Source organism: Halichoeres trimaculatus, unplaced genomic scaffold, assembly GCF_033239565.1.
Source record: "Halichoeres trimaculatus isolate MK-OKI-2021-1 unplaced genomic scaffold, fHalTri1.1 fHalTri1_scaffold_3, whole genome shotgun sequence".
Lineage (NCBI taxonomy): Eukaryota > Metazoa > Chordata > Actinopteri > Labriformes > Labridae > Halichoeres > Halichoeres trimaculatus.
Genome location: NW_027437181.1, coordinates 15,792,455 through 15,818,581, shown reverse-complemented (window position 1 = coordinate 15,818,581; position 26,127 = coordinate 15,792,455). Strand labels below are relative to the sequence as shown.

Sequence of the window (26,127 nt, the reverse complement as noted above, 5' to 3'; positions counted from 1 at the left end):
CACACTTTTTATCAGGTGGATTAAAATGTGTTTTTATTTTTGGTTGAAATTACCATTTATTTATTTTTTTTGCAACAAGAGGAAACAGGTTAGAAAATGTTACAGCTGAGATGTAAAACAAAACAAATCCTTTTTAGAAAAAGAAAAAAATATAGAGCCATTTCCTAATCTAACATTAAAGCTGCTGTAAAGAGACTTTGTTGGTGTAAAATCTGTCCTGATCAAAGTAAGTGAACGTAATCCCCTTGCTGATGGCCTGTACATGGCAAAGTGGTATAACTTATATTTTTAGCTTGTGATGTACAAATATATGTTAGTGTATATTTCCATGTATCTCGGTTGGATTCATTAACTGTAAAAGATTAAAATCACATTACCAGTTTGACGAAAACACCTTATTTTATCATTATCTTTACCAAATGGTTTTAAATATGATGTAATGTCTCTTCCTCTTGATTTGATTCTCTTCACTTCCCTCTGCTTCATTGCACATTTACCTCAATAGGCAGCCTCTAGCCTATGTAGTTAACTGCCATTACTGTCTGCTCACACAATCTAATTATTCACTTGGGCTGTGAGCGGTGTGTAATTTCTAATAATGAAATGTGTCTGCCTTCTGGCGCTGACCTCACACTGTAACGCCATGAATTAAAGGATTTACTCAAATGCATTTTAATCCACGAGAGCTTTACTTGTGAAGGTTTTAAGCTTTCATTTTTATTGAAGTAAGCCGAATAAACAACAGCATCCCTTCTGGTGATTCAAAGTTAGTTACAGTATAATCTAACAAGGTTAATAAGAGCGCTCTAAAAACAGCTGCTCAAAAAAACATGACTCACATCTGTAGTCTATCATTTCTAAGGAACAGAAGTCCTTGCATGCTAATCTGAAATAATACAGGATCTATTTTTAGCTTTTAGACGTCTCCTGCTTTCTCCCAGCAGAGCATGAGCGAATCACATTTCAGTCACATTCAACTCCCACAGAGGGGTTGAAAATAAAAGACCTTCTCCTCCCTGGCCCATTTCTATAGAGCAGACCATCATCACAGTACACACAGACACACACAGACACACACAGACACACACACACACACACACACACACACACACACACACACACACACACACACACACATGCACTCCTTCATAGGCACACAGAGGCACACACATCCCCCCACGCATCCCTGAAATGTCCTGCTGGATTAGGAGTGGCGGGCAAAGGGTGATGCGCCCTGGGGACAGAAGAGATTATTGGGCTAAAATATTCCATTGTCATCCAGACTTTTTTTTTATTTGAGGCATGTGAAGCTAAACTATTGACGTATCGGAATATTTTTTTCCAACCTGCCTGTCATCAAAATACATGCAAACCCACTGGGGTATTGAACCATCCATGTCCTCATAAAACGACATGAGCTATTTATGAGTGGTATTTTGACACAGCCATTTTACAGAATGATCCCTTACATCTTTACACACCACAAGTACGGATGGGAATTGTTAAGCCAAAAATAGTCTCTGGCGTTGTGCAGTAGGTGCACCTCATGCAACTTTTGTTTCTTAATTTAACAACCAGATTAGGAAGCCCAGTATCTGATTTTAGCGTTATGAGCCCCACCAATTTACTTGTGGTTAATTTTCCCAAATGGTTCCTGCCAGGTTCTTACACCACTGAACTCTATAGGGATATTTTACCAGGAGAAAGGCATGAAAAAAGTCCTGGCAGTACTGAGATGATAGTTTTGGCTATTTCATTTGCACATGCAACACACCTGGAAAATTAAAGTTTTGTGACAAATTGCTGTGATTTCTCCCCTTCTCAAATGACCTGCATATGAAAATCAACATAGAAGATCTGGATGGACATGACTCACATTTCAGAATAAAATATATTTGATACCCTAAAGACAGCTACATCAGCTGCTAAAAGCTTTACCCAGCGAACATTCATCTAAGCCAAAATTGCTGCAAGCTAGCTTGACCATTGTTAGATAACTTATTTAAACCTCCACATTTCTATGAACTAACTTATTTAGTAAACTGTGCACAATTCAACACTTAGAGAATAAAACAACATCAAGACACATAACAGTACACCAAGCTTGAATTGCTGCTAGCTAGCTTACCTTAAGCTCGAGTGTTGTAAGACATGCTGTAAGACATATTTGATGACTCATCAGCCACTGTTAGCTCAAGTAAAGTGGCTAGCTAGCTAGCTAACATCGCTATTGAGCATTAACACTTTCTTTTTACTTCTTCTTCTTTATTACACAATAAAACAAAAGTTAGCTTTTAAGTTGCAGAGTGCTAACATTAACTACTGTGTGTTTTCTACAGGAAGCTACTTTGGTCTAATGCTCTGTTTTTTTCCCACGTAGTTTCTTTCAGTTACAGTTCAAGTAGCAACAAGAAGTTAAGAAGCGATAACTTGTCAGAAAGTTTGAAATATATTGACACTTTTTATTTTGCTTAATATCATTATTCATTTCATTAGTTTTATTTCAATTTGTAATTCTTAAGAATAATTTAGTGTTGTTGCTAAATGGATTGATAAAGTTGTTTCAATTGAATCAAACTGACTTTTTCTTCTATTATTCAATATCTGAGCTTCCCACTTTTATATGAAAGGGAATAAGGTGAATGCAGATCACCTACTTTTGAAAGGACGAGTGAGACCTCATTGGTCTGCTTGTCGGTGACTAATGTAAAGACTTCCTCCTCGTTTCCAGATTCCAAACGGTAGTCCACCTGCCAACTGTCTCCTCCACGAACATCTGCATCCCCTGCCAGCACAGCTGTTACCGTGGTGCCCACTGGAGCGTTCTCTGGAATATGAAAAGGCCCATACTGATGGAGGGAAACAGAAAATGTCAGAATACCAGGCGGAAACCATTTATTTTTCAGAAGCTTGAGGAATTAATAAATCAATATTATGTTAAATAATTATCTATCATCAACATTTATCAGCTTATTTGGCTTACTAGAGATCCTCCTGGGTAAAAAATGATGAAATAACTTGCAGATTTTTAAAGATATGCTTGAAGTAGGTAAGCTTGAATATACCAAAATACAACAAATAATAAACAAACAAAAATTAATAATGTATGAACTGATCAAATTCAATCTTCAAATCAGAATCGGACTCTTGAAGATAACTGGTTGGCTGTGCTGTTGTGACACCATGTGACAACATGTGAGTATATGTTTGCCCTCTCCTGCCCTGCCCGTGTTAGCTAAGCTTTATTCACACACCTCTGTGTGTTTAGACAGCCGTTTAATCTGCCACTCTCACATGTCCTCTAGTGTAGCAGCCATGCCTCTGATCTGGCTGCCCCATCCACAGGGTCGCTGAACCCGACCCTGTCACCACTCGCCTCCCACTTCACCCCTCTGTAGTGCTGCCCTCACATCACCATGGAAAAAGCTGCACTTCTCAGGCGTGACCTGCTCAAGAGCATTTTCCACCTCTCTGTTTGTGTGTGTATGTGTGTGTATGTGCGTGTTTTTCAGATTATGGGGGGTGGGGGCTTGCACAATTATCTGAACATTTGTTTGTAACAGTTTGGAAATGAGCTGCCAGCCTGGATTCAGTGTTTGTTCAGTATATTCATTCCAAAGCTCCACAGCCATTTTCTGCTGTTCATTCAAAAGCGTTACCCTTTCTACTCAAAATCAAATCTTCCCTTTTAGATCACATTGTCTACAGCCTGTTAGTATCACTCTGGTCCGAGAGAGGGAACAGCCTGAGACCAGTTTCCTATTATCACAGCATGATGGCCCTCCCACATAACTCCAAGCTCTTGTGATTTCCCTCTCTTCTATTAGGCAGCACATGTGGCTGAAAAGTGAGGGGATTTTCTGCAGCTTCCTATCTTTGGACTATTTTTCTTTTATACCGTCAGCTTTGCTGTAACAAGGGAAACCACTGTCCCATTTCATGCTGGCCTGCAACTGCAGCATTCCTCAGCTAGATGAGTACAAGATATAAATAGATCAGAGAGGGTAACGGCAGTTCCCAAAGATGTTTTGACATTGTAAAGGATGGAATGGAAACAAAAATAAGATAAAGCAATGTTATTTTTTTTGTGAATCTGGTGCCTTTGAACAAAGACAAGAGGTAATGATGCGAGGCAGAGATGGAGAATGAACACACTCTTAGTTAGAACAGAAATTTGTGTCTGATTTCCTTTTTTCTTTACAGAGATGAATGATGATTTGAACTTTTTATCAACAAAAGATTTTTGAATAGAGGGTATTTGTTTACGTCACTTTCCCCTGGGGACATGCCCATTTCAGTCAGACTGAGTGGCAAAACAAACCCCACTTAGGACGCGGTCACACTGGCCATCCAAACCGTGCCGTGCTTAAGCACGATGGCCCCCCTGCAGCGCTGTTCCCCAGCTAGAGAGTACGTCCAGTGGTCACACTACCCTTATATGAACCAGACTTTAGCGGGTATCACAGATGCGCACGGCCTGCCTACGTCATCGTGGAGCATCTGTTTACATGAAGCGCAATCTCATCAGAGTCAGCCCAATGTGACACAGAGAGCACTGCTACAACTTTGGAGACTTTTGGACTTATATTAAGTCGTTTTCACCCGACACAGCCCTCTTACACCCCTCTTACACCCCCGCTTTGTTTAAAACGATTGTTGAGAGATGCGCTCGCGGCTATCATATGTTATGAATCGCACGCGCTGTCCGCGTGCTTGTGCTCGTGCATGAAGTAAACCACGCTGAACCCCACCTCTCCAAGGCGTGCCGAAGCACGGAAGCAAATCGTGCTTGAGCACGGTATGGTTGTGGTCACACTGGCCTTTCCAAACGTGCTTTAGGCCTGAAGTGTGCTAAGGCACGGCGCGGTTGGCCAGTGTGACCGCGTCCTTAGCATTGCAGAGAGTGGCAGTGAACACTGCAAGACCTGGAAAAAATGTGGAATATGACATGAAAAAGGACAGTTGGACTCAACATTGACTTGTTAAATCTACCAAAGAACCAGGGGTTCAGCATCATCGACAAACAAATCATTTCGTGGCATTTATTTGTACCTGATTTCAATACCAGGAAAACACACAATGCAAAGCCTAAAAGCTACGAAAGCCTTTGTAAGAATTTACAGTATGCAGTGTATTGACCCAAGTGAATACACGTTATCTATCTATACTTTTGGTATTTAACATAAACTGTATGATTAATTGATGTATAGTCTCAGTGACGGCTTGGAAGTAAAGTTAATATCAAATACTTTATACAACACAGCTACAGCTGCTTGTGCCTGAGTTCCCTCTTACTTGGAAAACTGGGTTAGCCTCAGTTTAAGTTAGGTTCATTATAACAAAAAGACAAAAATGTTTCAGTAATGAAAAACATAGCTGAATGAAAAATGCTAACATTTAGAGATTTGGTAATTTAAGGATGATTTAACCCAAAATACAGCATTAATTAACGTTAGCTGACACAAAATGGGAACCCCAAATCCAGTTATCGTTGCCTGGATTGTTTCTGAAATTTGCAGCCATCCCTCAGTTTCTTTTCTCTTTGTCTCTTTTCAGAAGCCTGTCAAAAGATCACTCTGATTTCTGAAATAAACATGTTTGTCCAATTAATCGCGCAACAGCCCTTCCCCATTTTTTGATTTTGTTTTAGAGTTTCTGATGGTTTTATGCCAAAGCTGCCACTTATCTCCCTCTTTCTGCCACTCAGGGGGCGTAACCGCAGTGACTTCCGCTTGCTGTGATATCATGTGCATACCCTCTGTTGGCAGAATGGTATAATTTAATTAAGTAACTTATTAACATCATTATGTGGAAATTACTTCTAGGACCATTAACTGAGTCTCTGCTTAAAGAATTAGTTCCTGTTTTCATTTTATTTGGAGTAAATTTTATTATCTTTTTTTATAACAAATGACTGTGAGTAGTTTCTGTGCCTTGTGTCATGACACTGTCATGTTTTAAGTCTGAATACTTTTACTTTAAAATGGATTATTAGTAAAGAGATTTCATTTATGGCTTGGGCATCTGATGAGGATGCCTCCCGGACGCCTCCCTGGTGAGGTGTTCAGGGCACGTCCCACCGGGAGGAGACCCCGGGGCAGACCCAGGACACGCTGGAGAGACTACATCTCTCGGCTGGCCTGGGAACGTCTTGGGATCCCCCCGGAAGAGCTAGATGAAGTGGCTAGGGAGAGGGAAGTCTGGGCTTCCCTGCTTAGGCTGCTGCCCCGCAACCCAACCCCGGATAAGCGGAAGAAGATGGATGGATGGATGGATTTCATTTTTTTACCATCCACACAAAAAAATCCTGGTGATGAGAATACCACGTTTTCTTCTTGGATCTAACGAACTGTGCCACAAGCTTTTCTACAGGCTGAGCTTAACCACCACAAGCCAGCTCAATAAATACTGACCTTTGCTGCTGCTCGTGGAAACACTTGAAATCTTTTACAACCACGTTTCACACAGTGAAGGCCCAATACAACAATTATTTCCACCAAAGAGTCACTTCATGTTGTCACATTCATAAACTTTAAACTGATATTGTACTGGCTTTAACAAGACTGTACCTTACATCATGTCCAACATGCTTATGGTATTGAATAACACTGGATTCATGCCATAGGTTAGTCTATAAATAAATGTGGAAAGTACTCTCCAAAGAAAGCTTTATCAGATTATACTTAAAAAAACAAGGCACTTAGTGTACAAAGAACTGAATAAAACTCCTCCAGTAACCCGGTGCCATCATAAGCCTGAGATTAAAGGGTGTATCTAGTTCCCCGCCAGGAAAATTAGATCAGCAACCTGCAGAGTGGCTTGACAGACTGCAGTCAAAAAGCTCCTGATGATGGCATCTGCCTTTTGGCCTGCCTTTTTTAATCTTTAACGACTATAATGCCTATCTGGTCCTGGGAAGATCAAAAGTTTTTGTGATTTTTGTTTCTCTTACCTCATGTTGGGAGAAGACCGGTGGGTTATTGTTCTCATCCTGCACCGTCACGACCACAGTGCACGAGCTGTTCAGACCTGCCAGAAACAACATTACAGCTTCGGTTGGTGACTCAGGGTCAGACCTTCACACAATTAAATATGCGGAAAGGACAAGAAATACCTCATCTGCCTCCATTTCACCCTGAACCATGGGTCTCACAGAAAACATCATCTGTCACCTCTAACATATACTGCACATCCCTTCATACTATAGCATTGGCAAAGATACTGACTCACACGGCAAATAACAGCAGAGCATTGCTCTAAATCTTCTTTTCTGCTTAACCCCTGTTTTATTATAACTCCTGTCTTTTGTCTATGTGCTTAGATGTAATTAGTGGACTTATTATTATTTGGACTTTTATTTGACAAATACCGTAAATGGGCTTGTGTTCAATACCGTTATTGGCTGAATCCGCCTCTTTTAGAGATACACTAATTTTATGCTTAAATTTGCCAAAGGAGATTTATTGGTGCCAGCCATGAAAAAAGTGCACAGGAACTGTTTGCCTACAAGGATCATTTAACTTTGTTAAAGTAGAGTTGGAGAAAGCAGGAATAATCAGTTGTCAGGCTATTCCATTTGTGTAAACAGATATCCACAAACCCATGGATAAGTGGCACTGATACACTTCCAAGAAGTCCCCTTGTAATTTATTTCCTCCAAGAACCACAGTGAGAGAATCAGTGGCTATTCTGGCTGTGTGTTTGTCAGCTTTCTGATAGAAATTGTTTTTAAAAGATAATTTGCAATCTAATTTGCATCAAAATATGTTTTTATGTCTGAATACCATTGCTCTTACTGAAGACTTTTTATATGTCGTTATAAGGCGGCAATCTAAAACAAGAATACAAAAGAGGCTATTATTTCCAGCAATCACCTTTTGCGTCTTCAGCAGTGATGGTGAGTGTGTACTGAGGTGCTGTGCCTTCCATGCTGTCTGCTTGGACTGAGATCACCCCTGAGTCACGATCCACTCTGAAGAGGGCTCGAGGACTCTCTGGAATCTGTCCCACTAAACGGTAGAAGATCCGGACATTGTCTGTTTTTGGATCGTCGTTATCAGCCGCCTGAACAGTCAGGATTTCTGTCCCTGAGGAGCAGAGAGGAACAATAATAATAAAGATTATTTACAAGAGTCACAGTTGTAATACTTTTTTGAAGAAAATTTAAACAAAAATGTTTATATGTTGATGCAAGGATTTTATCTGTATTTACTATTCGATGATTCCTTAACACTGCAAATGTTTTTCTGAGTTGCAATAATTCAAAGAAGAAGCTTAAAGGTCGGGTCTGCAGGATTTAAAAAAAAAAAAGTAAATTAATTTCAACTTTTACAGGAGTAATCCTGCCCAACTGTCACTTCTGGGTTTCTATACATGTGTGTCAATGTCTGTGTCTGCCACAACCCTCTCCTCTGCCTGTATGTTGATGTTCTAGCTGTGTCAGAACACTTCTGGGTGGAGAGTAACGTCTGAAATACACCAGATATGTCTGCAGTGCCACTCTGTTGCCATGTGTCTTGACTGCGTTTGTCAACTTACACTGGCTTCGTGTTCAGTCCGACTAGCAGCTTGACTGACAGCTGGAGTCACGAGACCGAGGAGTTCCCGCTGTTCCCACTCCAATGATAAGTCTCTCTTCATTCATGTTAGGCTGTAAAACCTCAAACTTGTTGACTCCTGGTCTGGCTCTGCTCATTATGTCCAACTATCATCGTAGTTAAGCTAAACACGAACTGATTTTCACATGGTCTGTTTTATTTTGAAAGTCACTGGGTGTTTTAGTTTTAGTGCACGAAACCTTTGCGTCACAGCTCCATGTCCTCAAAAACAGGATGGCTGTGTATTACCTGCATCACGTCGGACAAGCCATGCAGACATAGTGCAACAGATACAGTGTGAGTTGACACATTGATTTGAATGAAACCTATTGGATTCGCTTGCCGTAACGGAACGGAGACTTACTGCAGATGCATTCGGTGTATTTTAGCCGTAAGCATGGTTACCTGCGCCAATCACAGTACGCCCAAAACGCGCAAGTGACTTTGGATGTTGATAGCAAGTTGAAGAAGCTATACAGAGCAGTTACAATACTGGAAGTAGACCAGCACTGCAGGTGGTTGCTGGGCCAGTGAGTGTGTTCAAGTAGCTTCAGCTGGAAGCAGTGGGTGTGCCCTGCCGCTGGCACTGAGCCAAGGAGGATCCAACTAAGAATGTTGTGTTTACTAACAAGTAATGAAAATTCCTGCAGACCCTACCTTCAAAAATCATCTGTCTCTCAGTAATAAGTTACAGTCACAAAGCACAGTGAACGAGGGAGAGGATGACAACAATAACAGCACCCTTATTTAATCCTCATCCAGTCATTCCATTTAGATTAACAGATTGTTCTGCTTAATTCCGTTCCCAGAATCAGCCTTAAAAAGCATCAGTGAAAAAGCTTTTATGCCACACGTGCTTTTTATGAGCCTAGGTAGAGGTGAGGGTGCTTTTCCCCTGAATCCTGGCAAAACTCCCAGTCTGCTTTCATAAAAGGTATCCGGCACTCTCAGGCCATTCATCACTGCACCATCCACTCCAGCCAGTTTTCCCCCGCCTTTTTGGTTATCAATATTCATAATATGCTATAATTGTGCCAAAGGTTTGTTTAGAGGGGTTGTTACATGTTTTCAAGTAGCTTCAAGAGCAACTGCTAGGGAAAGTTAATGTGTACTTATTAGTATAGCTCTGAATACATCCAATCACATCAATACTCTGATAAACGGAACATATGGCTTCTGAATCATCTACACAAAGTACACAGTTAATTATACTTAAGATTAGGTTAACATGATTTGAAGTAGAAAACTAAAAAACATTTGTAAGTGGTTTTGACTTTAAATAATCTTTGAAATGCAAAACAGGTACACAAAGAACAAAAAAGCCCACATACTGACTAGTCAAGATATATTTTCTGTCAAAGTATTGGATAACACATTTAAGAGTTGAAGGTAAAGTAGAACGCTAATTGTTTTACCAAATACCTCACAAGTATGTGACATAAAAGCTAGTGATGTTGCTAAAGCTACATTATTTACCCCGAGCAGCCAGTTCTTTGACCACGGTATGATACTGTGCCTGTGGAAAGGTTGGCCTGTTATCATTAGCATCGCCCACCATCACCCTCAACTCCACAGGCTTTGCAATCTCTCTTCCATCTGGACGCTCCACCACAATGCTGATCTGGAACTGACAAGACAAAGACAGAAACATCATGCTTACATTTAGACTATTCAATTACACAAAGTGGTTAAACATATCTGGTAGGTCCACATCCTGAAACAAAGTCATTAACCTATATGATACGATACATTTTATGTTTGATGCGTATTTGATACATATTATGTTTTAATACGTGAAGGTATCTGTTTCCGCCTTTGAGAAACATCCATGTAACATAGATTGAAAGAGAGGCATCTTAATGTTCATTCATCTGCACCATCACTCACAACTGAGTGGAGTCTCAGCAATCAGACATGGCATTAAACTGCTCACTCCCACATCCACACCTTATGAATCACTTCAGGAGTAATACTAAGAGTGCACCCACCAACCAATCAAAAGAAGTTGCTCAGTTGCAAAAAGATAGTGGCTGCATATCTTTGCTTACGCATATACTTGTGTACCTTGAGCACAAGGGTAAAATTATAAGATGCTTTTTTAAAATAACAAACTTTGGATATGATTTGTAGAAAAACTGCACTAATGATGTGTCCAGGGGAAAAAAAAAGCGTTTCCTTTTGTGAAGAAACAGGTCCGCACCCAAAAATGTCCACACGCACAGTCAACATGACCTGACATTGATTCAAAGTTGCTGGAGGTGTTTTGCAGTTACACTCACCTGATCTTGAGTCTCTCTGTCCAGGGGTGCATTGAGATAAATAACTCCTTCTCTGCTGATTGTGAAGAGCATTTCTGGAAACTCCCCCTCCAGGCTGTACTCTGCCTGACTCCCGCTCCATTTGACCTTCGACACACAAACAACAATGCACAAACAACAAAATGTGTGCTAAATACAATACAAATTTGAATGTGTGTAAATATGGTGTACATTTTGATGCTGCTTTATCTGCTTTATCTGATTTTTTGTCACCAAAACATATCATGCAACATAAACCCCTGATGCTGTCCTGCTGGGCCTGCATGGTGATTAAGCACAAAGCTAAGTTTCCATTTATTTACAGGATAAGGAGCCAACCCAGTGCACTGACATTGATGTGGAACAGAGCGCGCAGCCAAAAGTAACTCTGCAGGCTGAAGGGGATTTTCCACTCTGCTTTACAGTCCTTGACAGAGGGCTGTGCAGCAGGGCTGAAAGGACCCCAGTAGTCATCAAACAGCACCCAACAAGGAGAAGGGCCCTGCTGCAGTACAGCTGATGTTCACCCAGGGCAAGTGTATCTCCTCAACTCACTGTCATACACTGCTCCCTTGTTTTGGAGATAGCTGACTAAACACTATGCTTTTGTATACACAAAGTAGGTTCACACAGCTGGCTGCCTCTCACTATCATGTTGAGCCTCCAGACCTAAGAACTTTAAAGAGATATGTTTAAATAACTGATGAATGACCATGAGCTGTTATAGCGTTCCACTAAAAACATCCATGAAGTCATCTGTTTTGCCTCTGTCAGTGCTTGAGTTAGCAGAGCACGTTCTGTCTCCCAGAATTGTTTGTGTTTGAGCTACGTAAAGAGTGCTTCATGTCTGCAAAAACATTTTTTTTCTTTCTTTAAAAAAGATATAACCAACTGGAAACTTAATTGTCTGAGCTGATACTGGAAGATGAGTTTGTAACTAGTCTGGCAAATGTTTGTTTACACTCCCTTTTCACACAAAAAATCTGGTTGCTACAACAAAGGTGTACAGAAAAACATAGAGGGAGAATAGTCTGATTAGAAACTTAAAACATTGAAGCTTCTTTCACTAATTCTTTAGGCCAAATGTGGACAGAAAAACATTACTGTTACAAATTAAAAAAAAAAAGTTAAATGGCTAATAGTTAAGAATAATAATTGCTTGATGACCACTCCAGCACACAAAAACACCACAATTAATCTTCAGTCAAATTTCTTTCTCACATTTGGAAACTCACTCTCCTCAGAGCTCAGCTGGTCTCTATCAACTCCTGAAGAACTATCTGGCTCTAAATCTGCAACATGTTTTACTCTTTTAGCTAGTTGCCAAATATATCTTTGGTGCTGGGCAGGAGGCATACAGTGCTTTTTTTGCAGAAAACACTGATGAGAGTGAACAGACAGTGTTGGAGTGGGTAACTGTGAGCTAAAAGGATCCAATGGCTCTGTGGGGAGGTGGAGATCTGCTGATTCAGGTGACAGTCTGAATCACATGGATGTCACACAAGCAACAAAAAGAAACTGGTTAGTTTGAGTTTGTTGACATTTAGCTATGGTTGTACCAGGCATTCACAGATAAACAGTTCAGTAGAGCAGTGAGACCAGTCTAATGTTTCTGTAGCCTGTATTCTGCAAGCAGGGTTTCATTAAGAGCATCTTAAACCAAGCATTAACCTCTGAGAAACGTAGCTGATGTGAAAGTGCTACAAAATGCAATTTCCTTGAGTGTCAACTTGAGGCACAGATGTACACACATTCAGAAAGGTGATTTTTACACCAAAAAAAGGTGTTCACAGCCTAGAACAAAATATAATTTTGGTTTGAAAAACTAATAGGCACACACTGTATGAGGATCAAACTCTCTTTTAACACAGTTATTCAGAAAATATTACGACTAGGAGAAACCATCTCAACATTTTGACTGGAAGCAGTGTTAAACTATTCCAATTTCAGAATCTGAATCTGGTGCTCTTGAGTGTTAAAGCGTGTTTGCCCTCTACACAAAACTTGGACCACTCTAGACTTGACCTTTGTTCATTCACCCTGCCTATTCTGTATTAAATTGTATGTCTGTGGCACAAAGGAGCTACTGTGATTGGTTCTATTGTCGGTGGGTTAATCACTATGTGCAGATTTTTTCTGACACATAGCCTGAGATCAGTTTTTAACATGAGCTTTTTGGCCATAGCAGCTTAAATGTTGGTGTTGATCACACCAAAATTTGATCATCATCAATGACTAACATGGAGTATCACATTGAAACAAGCGTTAGTAATACCGAACACTGTTAATGTGGCCATGACGAAGGTTGAAACTATTCCTGCAACACATGATCACATTTTGTTTGACTGTGAGAGCTGATGACTGGATGCATCTGAGAGCCTTGACTGATTCAGAGTCTCTGAGGCCTCTCTCTCACCCCAAAGTCTCAATAGATTACATTACTGAGTTCAAGTGGTTCTGTTGATTGCGTTACATAATCTCAGTTTTAAGCAGGCAATCAGACACATACAATAGATTGAAATTAACCTTCACAACCCTGATGACGCAAATGCTCTGCTAACAAATGCCTGTATTTCATTTTAAAATTACAGCCAGAGCCTCTTTTGATCGACAGCAGAATCAGTCAAATTGAGCACAACAAATTCTTGACTAAGTTTTAGGACACAGAGAAGACAGATGGCTGAAATGCTCTAAGAAGCAGAGTGGGCTCAGCGTCTGCCAAAATGTTGTCACATAACGGACGATGTCAGCACAAGCAGAAGATGACATTTGTTACAGATGAGTGGATGGACATGACTGCTCCATTTATCTGAGCCAGCAGGGGAGGTGGGATCCATAGAGTGGGCTCCTGAACATGAATATCCCTGTATGTGTCATAGCAGCGGTTAGTCCCACCGCCTACAGAGCACAGCAGTACAACCACTCAGTGTGGGAGAAATGAGGCTTCCCCCAAATAAACCTCAAAGTCCACCCAATCCACTTTTGTGTGATGTAAATCCTGGATGAGGAAAAACAGGACTAAAAGGTTTTATGTTCGGCAGTGGAACAATGAGGGTGTCATTTCTCACCCTCTTAACACATTTTTCATTAGGAAGAAGAGTAGATTCACTGAGGCAATCTGCTTGGCAAAATGTTTTCACATAACCTCATTTACATTTACAAGTACAGATGCTATTTGTTAGTATTAAGATTATGTATATGCAATATCTTGCAAAGGCACCAGACTGTGCATTAAAGAATTGGTTATGAGGTATTAAACCTTGGAAAAATATTTGAAGCGGCCTTTGAAATAAGTTTGGAAATCAAATGTTCCTGCACTCGTGAATCCACACGTTTTCAGTGGGTGGACGGGGCTGTTAGCACAGGAGAGATGAGAGGCTGAGGGCGAGTGCGGGGGAGGAGGGAGAAATCAGGAGGGGGAGGTATTGTGATGTACCTACAGACCGCGATGACTCTCACTACCTGCACAGTGCATTGACAGAATCTGGTTCACGGTCAGACAAGTCTCTTTGTTTCCACAGTTCTCAGTGGTGAATGAGAAAAGAGCATTTTTTTTGCAGTGCATGGGTACATTTGTAACATTTCTCCACAGCTAGCTGTTTTTTTTCCACATGTTGCAAAACCTCTGAGAGCTTTGGAGTTATTTATAGACATGGAGCTGATACGGCTAAAATTAAAATAACCTATAGGTAAGACAATACAGAGGACACTTACAGCAGTATGTTATTGAAACCTGAAGGACACTTAGACTATAGCTACATAAAGACACTTCAAACATTTAGGACAGAAAATTAACTCCTATAAAAACTTAAACCAGCTCACCTCTGTGCACTCTACCTCTGCCCACTTACTTTGAAGGATGAAATAAGAGACAAAAAGAGAGAAAGGGGATGGTTTTCCTAAACCTAAACCTTTGTCTTGACCCCAAGGTGTGATTATTTTGTTCTGTTCGTCCTCATTCAAATCCACTGACTTTTATTAATTGTTTTTTTTTTCTGAATCTCCTTTTGTAGGCTTAATTAAATGTAAAAAATGCCATTAAATATCGAAAACATATTTCACACATATTTCAAAGTAAAGTAGATGTCCTCAGATTTCTCGCTCCATCTCATGAAGCTAAAAAAAACAAAAAACTAAAGGTTATTCATTTTATAAAAACATAGAATATAGAAAACAAAAAACAAAAAACAAACAAAAAACCCTCTTAATATTTAAATGACTCACATTACAGATATATTTTTATGTTAATAGATTAGTATATGGATAGATTAGCATTTTTCAGATGAGGTTACATATTAGGTGTTGTACTAAGACACTAAATGTTAGTTAAATAAAAATAATTCAATGTTGACTTTGTACAGGAATCCAATCACATATTCAGTGTCATATAAAGCGTTAAATAATTCTTAACCTGTGGGGTTTTGTACAATACCCCTCTTGATGGTATTGGTTTTGGTGGTGGTTGGTGGGAAGGTGAGTGGGTGAGTGGGCAAGTTGATGATAATAGGAGCTAAAGTGACTCAGTCAGGAGCTAGCCTGAAAGGATCTGTGGTCTTTGAGCAGTATCAATAATTCAGTATTTCGTCACTTAGAATGACCCAAGAGGCCCCCAAAAAAGCAACTGGCAACACAATGCTACTTTACACAGTCAACCCTATTGACTGTTTGTTTTATTGCAATATGATCGCAGACAGCTGGAACTGTATTAACCATAAAGTCAGCCCTTAACCTGAGCTGTTTGTATGATAAATGGTAAAAATCTAATCAGTAAAAGTGGTTTTAAAGCAGAGGGGTAGAAACACTCTGCATGCCAAAGTGGCAGACTGGTGTTGAAGTGTTTTCGAGCTCAGCTGAGATTTGGCAGCATTACCTGTGAGATAGGGATGGGGTAAGGGCCAGGGAGGTTTTCTTGAAGTCTGACAGGGTCAGGTGATGCCCAGGTGTTCCCTGTCACCTCTACCGTAACGATGCCAGTGGAGAAGAAAGCGTCTGCCTTCCCTGCCATGTCTTTCACCATCACGGAGAGTTTATATCGACCACACATCTCTGGGTCTAGAGTAGAGGCTCCTGAAGAGAACAGAGAGACAAGGAAGCTCTATTTGCAAATAACCTCTGACTCTTATTCAGGTTATCTGCCATATCTATTGGAAAATTTTGAATAGACATAGAAAAATGTATATACACAGACATCATATAACTAGATGCTGGATTATTAAGATGCAACAATGCTGAAATACCTTATTTATCTACAGCTAAACAAATCATGTCCATATATCTTCCCTCAATGTTCTGTTTCTTTCAAAAATAGATGAAAAGGAAAACACAAACAATCCACTGGAAAGGTCATCATAACCATCAACAAAGGCTCGTCTGTAAATCAAGAAGAAAACCAAGGAGGTAATAGTCAATTTTTACTGCTCCTAGGTAGCTTTGTCGATATACCAGCGGCTGTGTGGGCAGGAGAGTGACCGGTGAGCGTGAAAGTCATCAGGCTCCTGCTGAGCCATAATAAAGGCTGATACTGAGCTACAGAAATAGAGCCAGCATACAGGACTGTACATACTGCTCTTAAAGTGCGTGAACAGATCACGTGTGCCCATATATGTACTATGTGTACATGTTTCCCTTAAAAAACTGCATCCCTTTGTTAAGAATAATTAGCACACTACTCGTTTCTCATTTTGTTTCAAACATCACATGCTTGGCTTCGACAGAATCTAAATATAAATCTGCAATTTTGTCCTATTTTCACAAGTGTAATATGTAGACCTAAAAGATTTAAAAGACAGTTTCTCATAATTTCATTTTAGGTTTTTACAAATATTACACGAAAAAGGCTGATTATGTTCTCAGATAAAGATGTCAACAAACATGACTTGACAGGAATCCTTTACGTTTTTTTATTTATTTATTTATTTATTTTTAAGAACATGAACATGACTCTCTGCCCTGCAGTCTCTTGTTATGTATTGGCTGGTATCAGCTCAACTGCCAGATGTTAAAAGGCTATATTCATTATTTTGCTAATGTAAGATAGAAAATTAATCACAAGACTAGTGGTGTAAGAAATACATATTTTTTTTCCCATCATGCAATATTGAGTTTAAGAATGAGAAAGTGTTCAGGGAACACTTAGGCACTGAATCTGACCCTTCTCCTCTTTGTTCTCAGGGGTAGAATGAGTCAGAAGGTCTCAGACCCCGCTCCCAGTACTTATTTAGCACTGATCATTGAATGTTGTTGAAGGTTGAACTATATTGTTGCAGCAAATAATTGTGGTTAGTTAGGGCTACATTATTCTACATGGGAAAAAAATCTTCTTCACTTAATGGCAGCACCGACAGCCAAAAAACTTGTAGCACTACCTAAGGTTTTCCCTTCTGTCTAAATTCTTGCTTGTGTAGAACTGTAGAAAGTATTCTTAGGTGTATTGAACAAATAGCACTCTGTGTTTTCTTGTATCACAGGTCTTGAATCTGACCTTGTATTGTGAACAAACATCCCCTTTGGGACAAGCAAAGCATCATATTATCTTTCACAGTAGGGACTATTTGGGGCTGACCTTCCTCAGTTAGGGAAACCTCCCCAGTGATGGAGTCGATAAAGAACATTTGACTGGAAGGGATCCTGGGTGTCTGTTCCATGAGACTGAAGCGCAGCTCAGCATGGGCAGTGTTGCGATCATCACGGTCCAGAGCCTCCACCTGCATGAAGGGGATACCTGGGAGAAAAAGGTTGTGCAGACTCCAATATGTCAGCTTCTGGATGAAATACAATCACAAACTCAAAGCTTGTGAGCTTCTTCAGTTACTATCCTGAGTGTCTATATAACAAGCAGCGTATTAAAAGATGTTTGTGTATCTATGTTAAGTAAGATAGCTAGACAAAACAAAACTACACACAAAATAAGCTATCAAGGATTTATAGTTTCACGTTTTACTCGCAAAAACCATAGTATCAATTCCACAAAAATTAGTGAAAATTCAGTCAAAAATACGAATAAATCCAGCTTGTCAATCATTAATTCAATCAAAAGTCTGGTTAAGGTTTATTGCAGTGTCCAGGGAAACATCAGGCATGTTTTCATATTCAGGAAAAACATATTTTAATTTCTGTTTTATGTCTGGGGCACTAGTAATTTTCAACCAGACAGAAATATGTTCTACAACAAGGTCACATTAAAACTCAAAGCTCTCGTACCTTTCAGCAGCCCGAGCTGCACACTGCCTCTCATGCTCATTTCTATGAAAGTAGGAACATTGTCGTTCTTGTCAATGACACACACTTCAACGGTGAAGCTCTGACGGGGCACTGATGTTCTGAAGGACACCTGCAGTACACACACACACATACAAACACATGCACATGTAGAGTCTGCTACATTGAATACACTTTCTGCATTCCTCATGACTTATGAAACACATAAATCTTTTGTAACAAACATGACAGAATGAAAAGATATTTTACACCATGTAAACTTTTCCTTAAATTTGTGTGAAAAGGTTTTGTTAGAATAGACTACAACAAGATGCAACTCCATTACACACCAAAATACAGTACCTGCAGAGAATAGGATGGTTGTTTTTCTCTGTCTAGTGGTTTGAGAGCATAGAGAAACTGAGCATCAACTCCAAATATCCCCTCATCATCCCCTGTTACCACCAGATCACTGTAATTACTCGGCAGGCCGTGAAGCTGAAAACAACAGAAGAAAATACATAAAACATCAGTCGGTGTTCCTGTTTAAAAGCCAGCCTTACAAACGAACAAACAAACAAGTGTAGGAGGGCTGGAGCAGCAGGGCAGTTCATGCTGCCACCTGTGATTTGTTTTTAACCTGTATTTAGTCAGGAAGTTTTGCTCAAATTCCCTTTAAACACTTAAACAATTAACCACTGAGAGCATAGAAAGCATTATAATGAGTGAAAATGAAGGAGGGGTGACACAAAATGCTGTTTTTCTGAAACATTTCTTTACAGAATGAAAATGTTGCAATCCGGAGGAATGTTAAACTTTGGCTGTGATGACTGTGACCATAGTAGTGACAGCTTATATTTACATGACCCAGAAACCTATGAGAGAAACACTGCTGCTATTTTCTACATTTCTCACAGCCACTGTGTCTTGTGAAAAGACCAACAGCTCGCCCACTGAACAAGAATGTTATGTATGACCAAGGCTACAGGTTTTGTTCCACTGAGGTGCAGACATCTTTTCAATTAAAAACCAGCACAACGCAGAATACATAGCAACCTGATCTAAATCTGGTTGTTACTGGCTTAATGTTGAGCTAAACTGAAACATCTCTTTACCTCTTACAGATCACTTTGCAGGCCATTCAAGAGCAACTATTTAACCACATACATCCAAAAGACATGCCCACAATGAGCCTCTGGTTGGATCTTGACATTTGATGTCACATTTTCATTTTGTTAAACCAAATCTATTAAAGGATACAATCATGCAGCAACAATTCAATCCCTAGCTAGCTTGAAACAGCATGATTTAATCTGTGTCTTAAACAGTTCACAGCCATTTCCCACCATAAAAACAGAGCTACTCGCCCACTGGCTAGAACTTGTTCCCTTTCAGGAAATTGCTATTTGTTACAGCTCCAGAGCACACACAAGACGTTTCACAGTGGACTGCTTCAGCAACTGGAGGAAACAACGGGCTCAGTATCCTTCTCTCTGACAGAGCAACAAACTTAGATGTGATAGGCTTGCTTCAAACTGTTTGACTTAATGCTTTGCATTCCCCTAAAATTTGAATTTTTCCAATACCAGTCAAAATCTCAACACACACACCAAGCACTTATTATTCAAATGATTTAATAAAAACTCTGATGCCAGTAGTCATAGAAAACAACTGAGTTGTTTTATAACTAAACTCCATACGACAGTTTCTCAAGGTTTATCATTTCAGCAGGATTTAAAAGGCACAGATGACTCATAGACATATTGGAGAATTTGAAAGTTATTAGGAGACGAAGCAGCACATAATTGCTTTACAAGGTTGTCAGGGATTTGTTAACGATGTGAAAAATAGAAAATTGTACCATAGTTGCCTTAAAAGTGTTTTTCAACACCCTTCAACTCAACATGCCTGACCAAAGCAATGTTATTACGACCCTTCACAATGCAGGATTGTGCAGATAAGCTCAAACTACAAAAGCACACGGTGTTCACAATGTACAGCTGTAAACAAAGGTCCTTTTAAATATGAAACTGATTCAGGGTCCTATTGTCCTCTTTTAGGAGTAATAGTGTTCTAGGGCTGAGCACACAGAGAACGACTACAAAACATTTACTCTTTTGTTGGTGTTTTTGGAAGACTTTCTAAATTCATCATGCAATAATTTAAAGTAGGAGAACAAGTGCAGCTCTCTGATGAGCAGACTATCATGAGGAGATTTCACCTTGAATTAATTTTGTTCTTGCAATCATTGTCCTTTCCATTTAAAAACCCAAAGAGCACTTATTATCCAGCTCCCCCATGCTGTCCATTGACACGCTGTTTCTAGAAATTTGATGACACTTAGTCCAACACAAAGATTGAAGAGATGACTATGTGTGATAAAAGGTATGATGACGTCACTAAACAAAAAACCTAAAGAGCCAGATCCTTGTTCTGATGCACAATCCAGAGGATGTCTGAGTGACATGTATGGACAAAGCACTACACCCGCCACCAAGGCAGACTGAGTGCAGAGGCTGGGTCTGATGCCTGAGAAGCATTGTGAACAAGCCAATTATAGTCTGGTGATGACGGCAGCATGTTCATCTCCAGCTTTCAGTGCAGATGGTATTGAAAAAAATAGAAAGTAATGCAGCTCTGGCTCTTTCGTCTGCCTATAAAGTGGAGGTGGTCTTTATTTAAACACATTTCTAGACAGGCCCAACCAAGGTGGCAAGAAGCATTTATTCTTAACAGATATTCAACAGATCAATGCTGAGGTCTCTTCCATGGCATCAAATTAAATGCTGAATCAACAGCAGGGTTTTGGACCTTTTGAACAGTTAACTATGCCAGTTTCTACTAACATCTACTGAAATTATATGTTGATACATTTGCCATTTTTTCTAATGGGTGGGGGAAAAAAGTTACATTTGTCTTAAAACAGCTGATTATAATAAGATTTGAAAATTCATCTGACTTACATATGAATCCAAAGGCTGTGATTGTAAGCACATAAGTAGTCTGCTGTATCTAAGTCAATTAAAATGCCTTACCTTAGCTAGATACCATGGGAAAATACCATCATAGTTTTCTGGGACACCAATTTTAACATTTGCTCCAGAACACAGAGGTACAAAGGTGTAAAGTGTCACCAACTGCAAAACAAAATATCAATGATTTAGCAACATTCTGGATGTTTTCTTGAGGATTTTCAGAGAAATAAATAAAACTTACTATGATCTCTATGATGTACATTGGAGTAGCTTTTTTGCCAGCCATGAGTCCCTGTAATATGTGGCAGATTCATAGCATTTCAGACCACATGGTCTCAGCCAACAATCAACATAATTTCTGCTTTGTTACTGATTCACCACGATGGAATTTTTCATGCATACAAATTTCAAAATTTGTACATATTTTTCTTTACTTTATGCAAAATAAAAAGCAAGATGTCTAAAGCAGCAATTGCAACAAGTATAAATGAATAATGAAATTTAACAGTCCAGTTAAGTGTCTAGAGTAAAACAACGAACTGGGTGTTCTGTAACTAAATAAAAGTGCATGGAGGTAGAAATATAAGATGCCCAAAAGGCTCTAATAGTTAAGTAACAAAACATATTGAATTATACTTCAGTTTCTAAACAAAGGTTGTGAATCTTACCTTCTCCAAATGTTGTGTGTGCTCCCTCCAAGAGGTGTGAGAGGAGTTTAAATTGGGTGGAAAAATTGCACACTTGTACTCCTTTGGTGGATTAATGGTTAACACCTTCAAATAAACATGCCTAACTACCTTGTTTCCTTCCTGTAAAACCAATGGCCACTGAGGTTCCATTTCACTGATACCATCACATTATTATTCCTGAGCATGTAAATCACCTAAACAACATCGTTTTTTTTATTTTCTTTGGTATTCGGTTTGACACTTTGCTTTAAGAAGAAAGTACAGAGAAGATTTTGTGTTTTGTTTTTATATTTTATTGAAAAAGGAAATCAACGTAAACAAAGAATCTCACATAAATCTCAAGGTTCACAAGACTGAAATAACTTATTGCTCTATTACTCATACATTCACAAACTGGGTTTAATGTTATGGAAAAACAGAAGACAACACAAGTTTTTTCTTATTCATGACTAGTCCTCAGTATCTTGGCTGAGGCACGAACCTGCGTACCACGCTTCAAGTAAAAATGACTCCAGATGACCAAGAACTGTGATCCTTTACTACGTCTGTCAGGATAATGAGATGTATGTTGCTTTCGGCATCATTCATGCTATATTATATACATCCATTCTCTCCAATAAAGGAGCTCAACAATATCTCAACAGCAAGGCAATCTTTGCAACTCATTAGAAAAAGAAGAAAAAAAAAGAAACAAGTCTTTGAGATTTTTTCCATACAAACAGATCACACTATGACAGCAACATGTTTAAGGCAGACATAAAAGAAAAGAAAATAATGACTGCAAATCTTCATGCAGGTTATCATCATTATTGTGATAATGAGATCTCCTTTATCAATTGAGTCCTCTCTTTTTGTAGGTGTCTAAAAAATAAAAATATATTCCTGTACAGCTCTATTAGTCCTTTAGGGTTAGTGTTAAAACACACACAGCGTCTGGTCTTCAGAGGCCAAAGAAAAGAATGTCCGTCTGTCCCGTCTGTTCCTGTCCCTCAGAGAACAGTCAGGTCATGGCAGGACTTTGATTTCTGCCTGAAAGCCATCTTCTTGTTCTTGCGTGCGACCATGCGGCCCAGAAACCGTTTGGCTTTCTTGCCGATGCTCTCCCTTCGTCTGCAGTTGGCCATGCGCCGTGCATTCTCCTCCTTGCTGTCTTTCCTCAAGCGGATCTGTCTGACGATGCCCTCGAAAAGATCCTGCACGTTGTGATGAAGGGAGGCAGATGTCTCAATGAACTTGCAGTCAAATACAACTGCGCAGGCACTTCCCTCTGCAATGAAGAAAAGAAGCAGAATAGAAGATGAGAATCTGGCAGATGTTCATTAGGAAAACATTCAGTCTGTTAAGGCTAAAATTTGAAAGTGGTGGCCCTACTTAGCATTTACTGAGTGACAGGAATCAGAATTATTTGGAAATAGTTTTAGTTTGCACTGAATTTTTGGAACTAGGCCTGATTCTGAGCCTGTTCAGTCAAGTGAGTAATGAAGGCTGGTCCTTACAGAGATGATCAAACTTAACAAACAGAATTAATTATGAATTTTTTTTAAATTTCTCATGTGTCTTAAAAGTGAAATAAAATACTTTTAGAGTCCAGGTTCTGAAAACCCACTTCTTCTAGGTTTAAAGATTTACATTAGCTCAGCACCTCTTACATCTTAGATCTACTTTAAGTGTGAAAGTTAGAAATACTGACTTACCATCAACAGATACCTCTCTGGACCGCACCAGGTCACTCTTGTTGCCCACAAGGATTATGGGAATGTTCTCTGACTGCCTGGCCCGGCGCAGCTGAATCCTCAGCTCTGATGCCTTCTCAAAGCTTGATTTGTCTGTCACTGAATACACAATAATGTAGGCGTCTCCCATCCTCATGCACTGTTCCTTCAGCCACTGACTGTTATCCTTCAGGACAGAAAAAGATCCCATGTTTAGCTTCATACACAGCAGATGCCATCTGTTACCAGTGTAATGTACAGAACCAGTGTGAATTGCAGCATGAAGGATATATAACTCACCTGTTCCCAGATGTCATACAGCATGATGGACGCCTCTTCTTCATCAACAAGAATACATCTGTCATAGGTGTTTCCTAGGGAGGAAAAAAGAAATAGTATTGTCAGAAATTTCCTGGGAAAGGCGAATCATCTCCTATCTCAGCAGCCATGTTTGTTATCAGTGAGTGCTTTTGGTTTCCTCACACTGGCTGCTGCAAAAAAAAATTTCCTTTGTTTAAGTCTGCACATTAAAGCAGAAAGTCGATTGCAACCCTGTGATCCAAGTAGTCACCAGCCTTTAATATTTTTCCCTTCACATTATGCTAGCGAATGTGTTTCTGACAGCTGTGGAACTGAGAGCAGAGCTAGTGCCTCTCTGCAGATGGAAATAGCAATAATCAATACGTGTACCCTCCTGCGTGCAAAGATAAGAACCCCGTTTGTTTTTCTATTGCGACTTTATAGATTGTCCATTTGTCTACTGTCCTCACGAGTAAATAAAATGGAAGACTTAATAAAGGTGCTAATTGCTTTTGAGTTGCTCTGTGTTTTGTGTGTATATGCTTTAAGATAAAAGGTAAAATAGTTTGAAAATTATGAATTGGTCTCCCAGCTTATCATGTCAGACACTTCAAAGCTGTCCTCTATTGTCCAAGCACTGACAACACAATACATTATGTATCATACAAGATGAGTGGATTGACCTTTGATATGCCTTATTATCACATGCATCTTCATAGACAATGAATATATTGAGTGTGTGGGGGGTTTCTAGTATTGATGACTCATCCTCCCCAGCATCACCATTTACCTGGTTCATCACAGTCGTGACCAGCATCCTCAACTCCTCCAAAGACGCGCGCCAGGCTGGACTTGCCGACTCCGTGCTCCCCGAGGAGAACCACCTTGTACACTTGGGACTCAGTCTCGCTACCAGTGGAGATGACGGAGTCGGAGGAGTCAGACGCACAGCTGCCTCGGTGCTGGTCGCTTGGAGAGTAGGACGTGCAGCGCAGTAGGTTGGACAGCTCGTCCGTTTGGCCCGTCTGTGGCATTGTTGCGCGCAGGTCCCGGTCGTCCACGGGCATGCTTCTCCGGTGTAGGTTTGGTAGATTCATGGGAAAAGGCATGCTTCCTCTTCTTTTGTCCATGTTCCGCAATTTGTCACCTTTGTTCAAAGTCATTATGCTAATACCAATGATCTGTGGATAGATAGGGCATGCGTAAATTTCTACTCACACGTTTAAAGAAATGCGTTTCAATATGAAAAAGACAGAGAAATTATCCTTAAAATGTTCATCCCTGAAATTCACATTTGAAAGTTAAAACATCATGCCTGCATAACGAACACAAAAATCTCTTTCCCGCATAAATATAGTCCTAATCTGACCATAAGTGTAAGATTATAAAAGAAGGAAATAAAAATGCCCAGAAAGTCTCCATTGCCGTTAAGACACTTACTTGATTGTGGGAATCAAATCCAACGATGGCAATCCAGTAATCCTTAGTTATAAGAGTTCTTGTTTCCGAAAAGCGGTTTGGCTTGAGTCTGGACAGAGCCGTAGCTCTGTGTATTTATACGGGATTGGAGTGACGTCGGCAGGGATTCGCCCAGAGAATCACGTCTCTGCTCATAATAGTGGTGCGTAAGGGTAACATCACACAGAGGAGGGGGTGTATGACTGGAAGGGCTGAGGAATCTCCCTTCCGCATCGCCAAATGGAGAGCGTACCTCTGCGGGGGCGGCCAAGGATGAATCCTCGAAAAGGGGAAGCCCACTTTAAACTAGGGTGATATAAATATTTAATTTGAATTTAGAGATACATTTAGAATCAGCAGGACATCCGCTTGATGCAATATGTTAAGGTGAACAAGGGCGTAATGCAAAGACCAGATGGATGTGTTATTGCTTCTTTGTTAAGACAGCGTGGAGGTCATTGCTTTTATATTACTGGATCAAGGGACATCATTGTTATTGTAGTAATTTTCCAGCAATATGGATGCAAAGAGATGTCTTAGTCAATTAAAAAAATATATTAACCAACTGCACTTTATAGAGGCTACCTCCACAATATTTGAAAGAATTGGTTCATATAATTCTGACAGAAACGCTTGGAGGCAAAATAAAAAAAGGGAAAAAAAAGGATGAAACACAGAAATTCTACACACGGTTGCATCACACTTCCCATTTACTACCCACCACTTTGTAACTGAGAAATGAAGGCCGTAGTGAAACCATGATTCCTTAATGCACTAGTAATTTTTCACCCATAATGCAACCAAAAATGTCTAATCCATATTTAGCATAGTTAAAAAATGTAAAACCACTTTTCAATAAAATCAAAGCTTTAAATCTTAATTTTTATAACGTCATTAAAGTG

The 26,127-nt window shown here is 39.8% G+C and overlaps 2 protein-coding genes across 2 annotated transcripts in view; both read right to left on the bottom strand.

The window, feature by feature from the left end:
- cdh16 (cadherin 16, KSP-cadherin) overlaps positions 1-21,352 on the bottom strand; it is a 31,252-nt gene extending 9,900 nt beyond the window's left edge. The window contains exons 1-11 of the mRNA XM_074666215.1: positions 21,308-21,352; positions 21,127-21,228; positions 18,455-18,589; positions 18,095-18,224; positions 17,457-17,615; positions 15,765-15,961; positions 10,877-11,002; positions 10,074-10,224; positions 7,875-8,087; positions 6,953-7,029; positions 2,658-2,849 (exon numbers count right to left, since the gene is read on the bottom strand). Coding sequence (XP_074522316.1) covers positions 2,658-2,849; positions 6,953-7,029; positions 7,875-8,087; positions 10,074-10,224; positions 10,877-11,002; positions 15,765-15,961; positions 17,457-17,615; positions 18,095-18,224; positions 18,455-18,589; positions 21,127-21,228; positions 21,308-21,352 — 1,527 coding nt within the window. The remainder of the gene's footprint in view (positions 1-2,657; positions 2,850-6,952; positions 7,030-7,874; positions 8,088-10,073; positions 10,225-10,876; positions 11,003-15,764; positions 15,962-17,456; positions 17,616-18,094; positions 18,225-18,454; positions 18,590-21,126; positions 21,229-21,307) is intronic.
- A 685-nt stretch (positions 21,353-22,037) lies between these two features.
- On the bottom strand, positions 22,038-25,391 carry rrad (Ras-related associated with diabetes). The gene is made up of 5 exons (XM_074666496.1): positions 25,208-25,391; positions 24,558-24,948; positions 23,768-23,841; positions 23,450-23,654; positions 22,038-23,022 (listed from the first exon to the last, which is right to left on the bottom strand). The coding sequence occupies exons 2-5, from the start codon at positions 24,928-24,930 to the stop codon at positions 22,745-22,747; spliced, it is 930 nt and encodes a 309-aa protein (XP_074522597.1). The 5' UTR covers positions 24,931-24,948; positions 25,208-25,391; the 3' UTR covers positions 22,038-22,744.
- Positions 25,392-26,127: the final 736 nt, after the last annotated feature.

Excerpts from the sequence above, each read along its gene's own strand:
- rrad (XM_074666496.1), bottom strand. The coding sequence starts at position 24,930 with ATGACTTTGAACAAAGGTGACAAATTGCGGAACATGGACAAAAGAAGA. Across the intron at positions 23,655-23,767 it reads TGTATGACATCTGGGAACAG|GATAACAGTCAGTGGCTGAA; the intron begins GTGAGTTATATA and ends TCTGTCCTGAAG. Across the intron at positions 23,023-23,449 it reads CAGAGAGGTATCTGTTGATG|AGGGAAGTGCCTGCGCAGTT; the intron begins GTAAGTCAGTAT and ends TCTTCATTGCAG.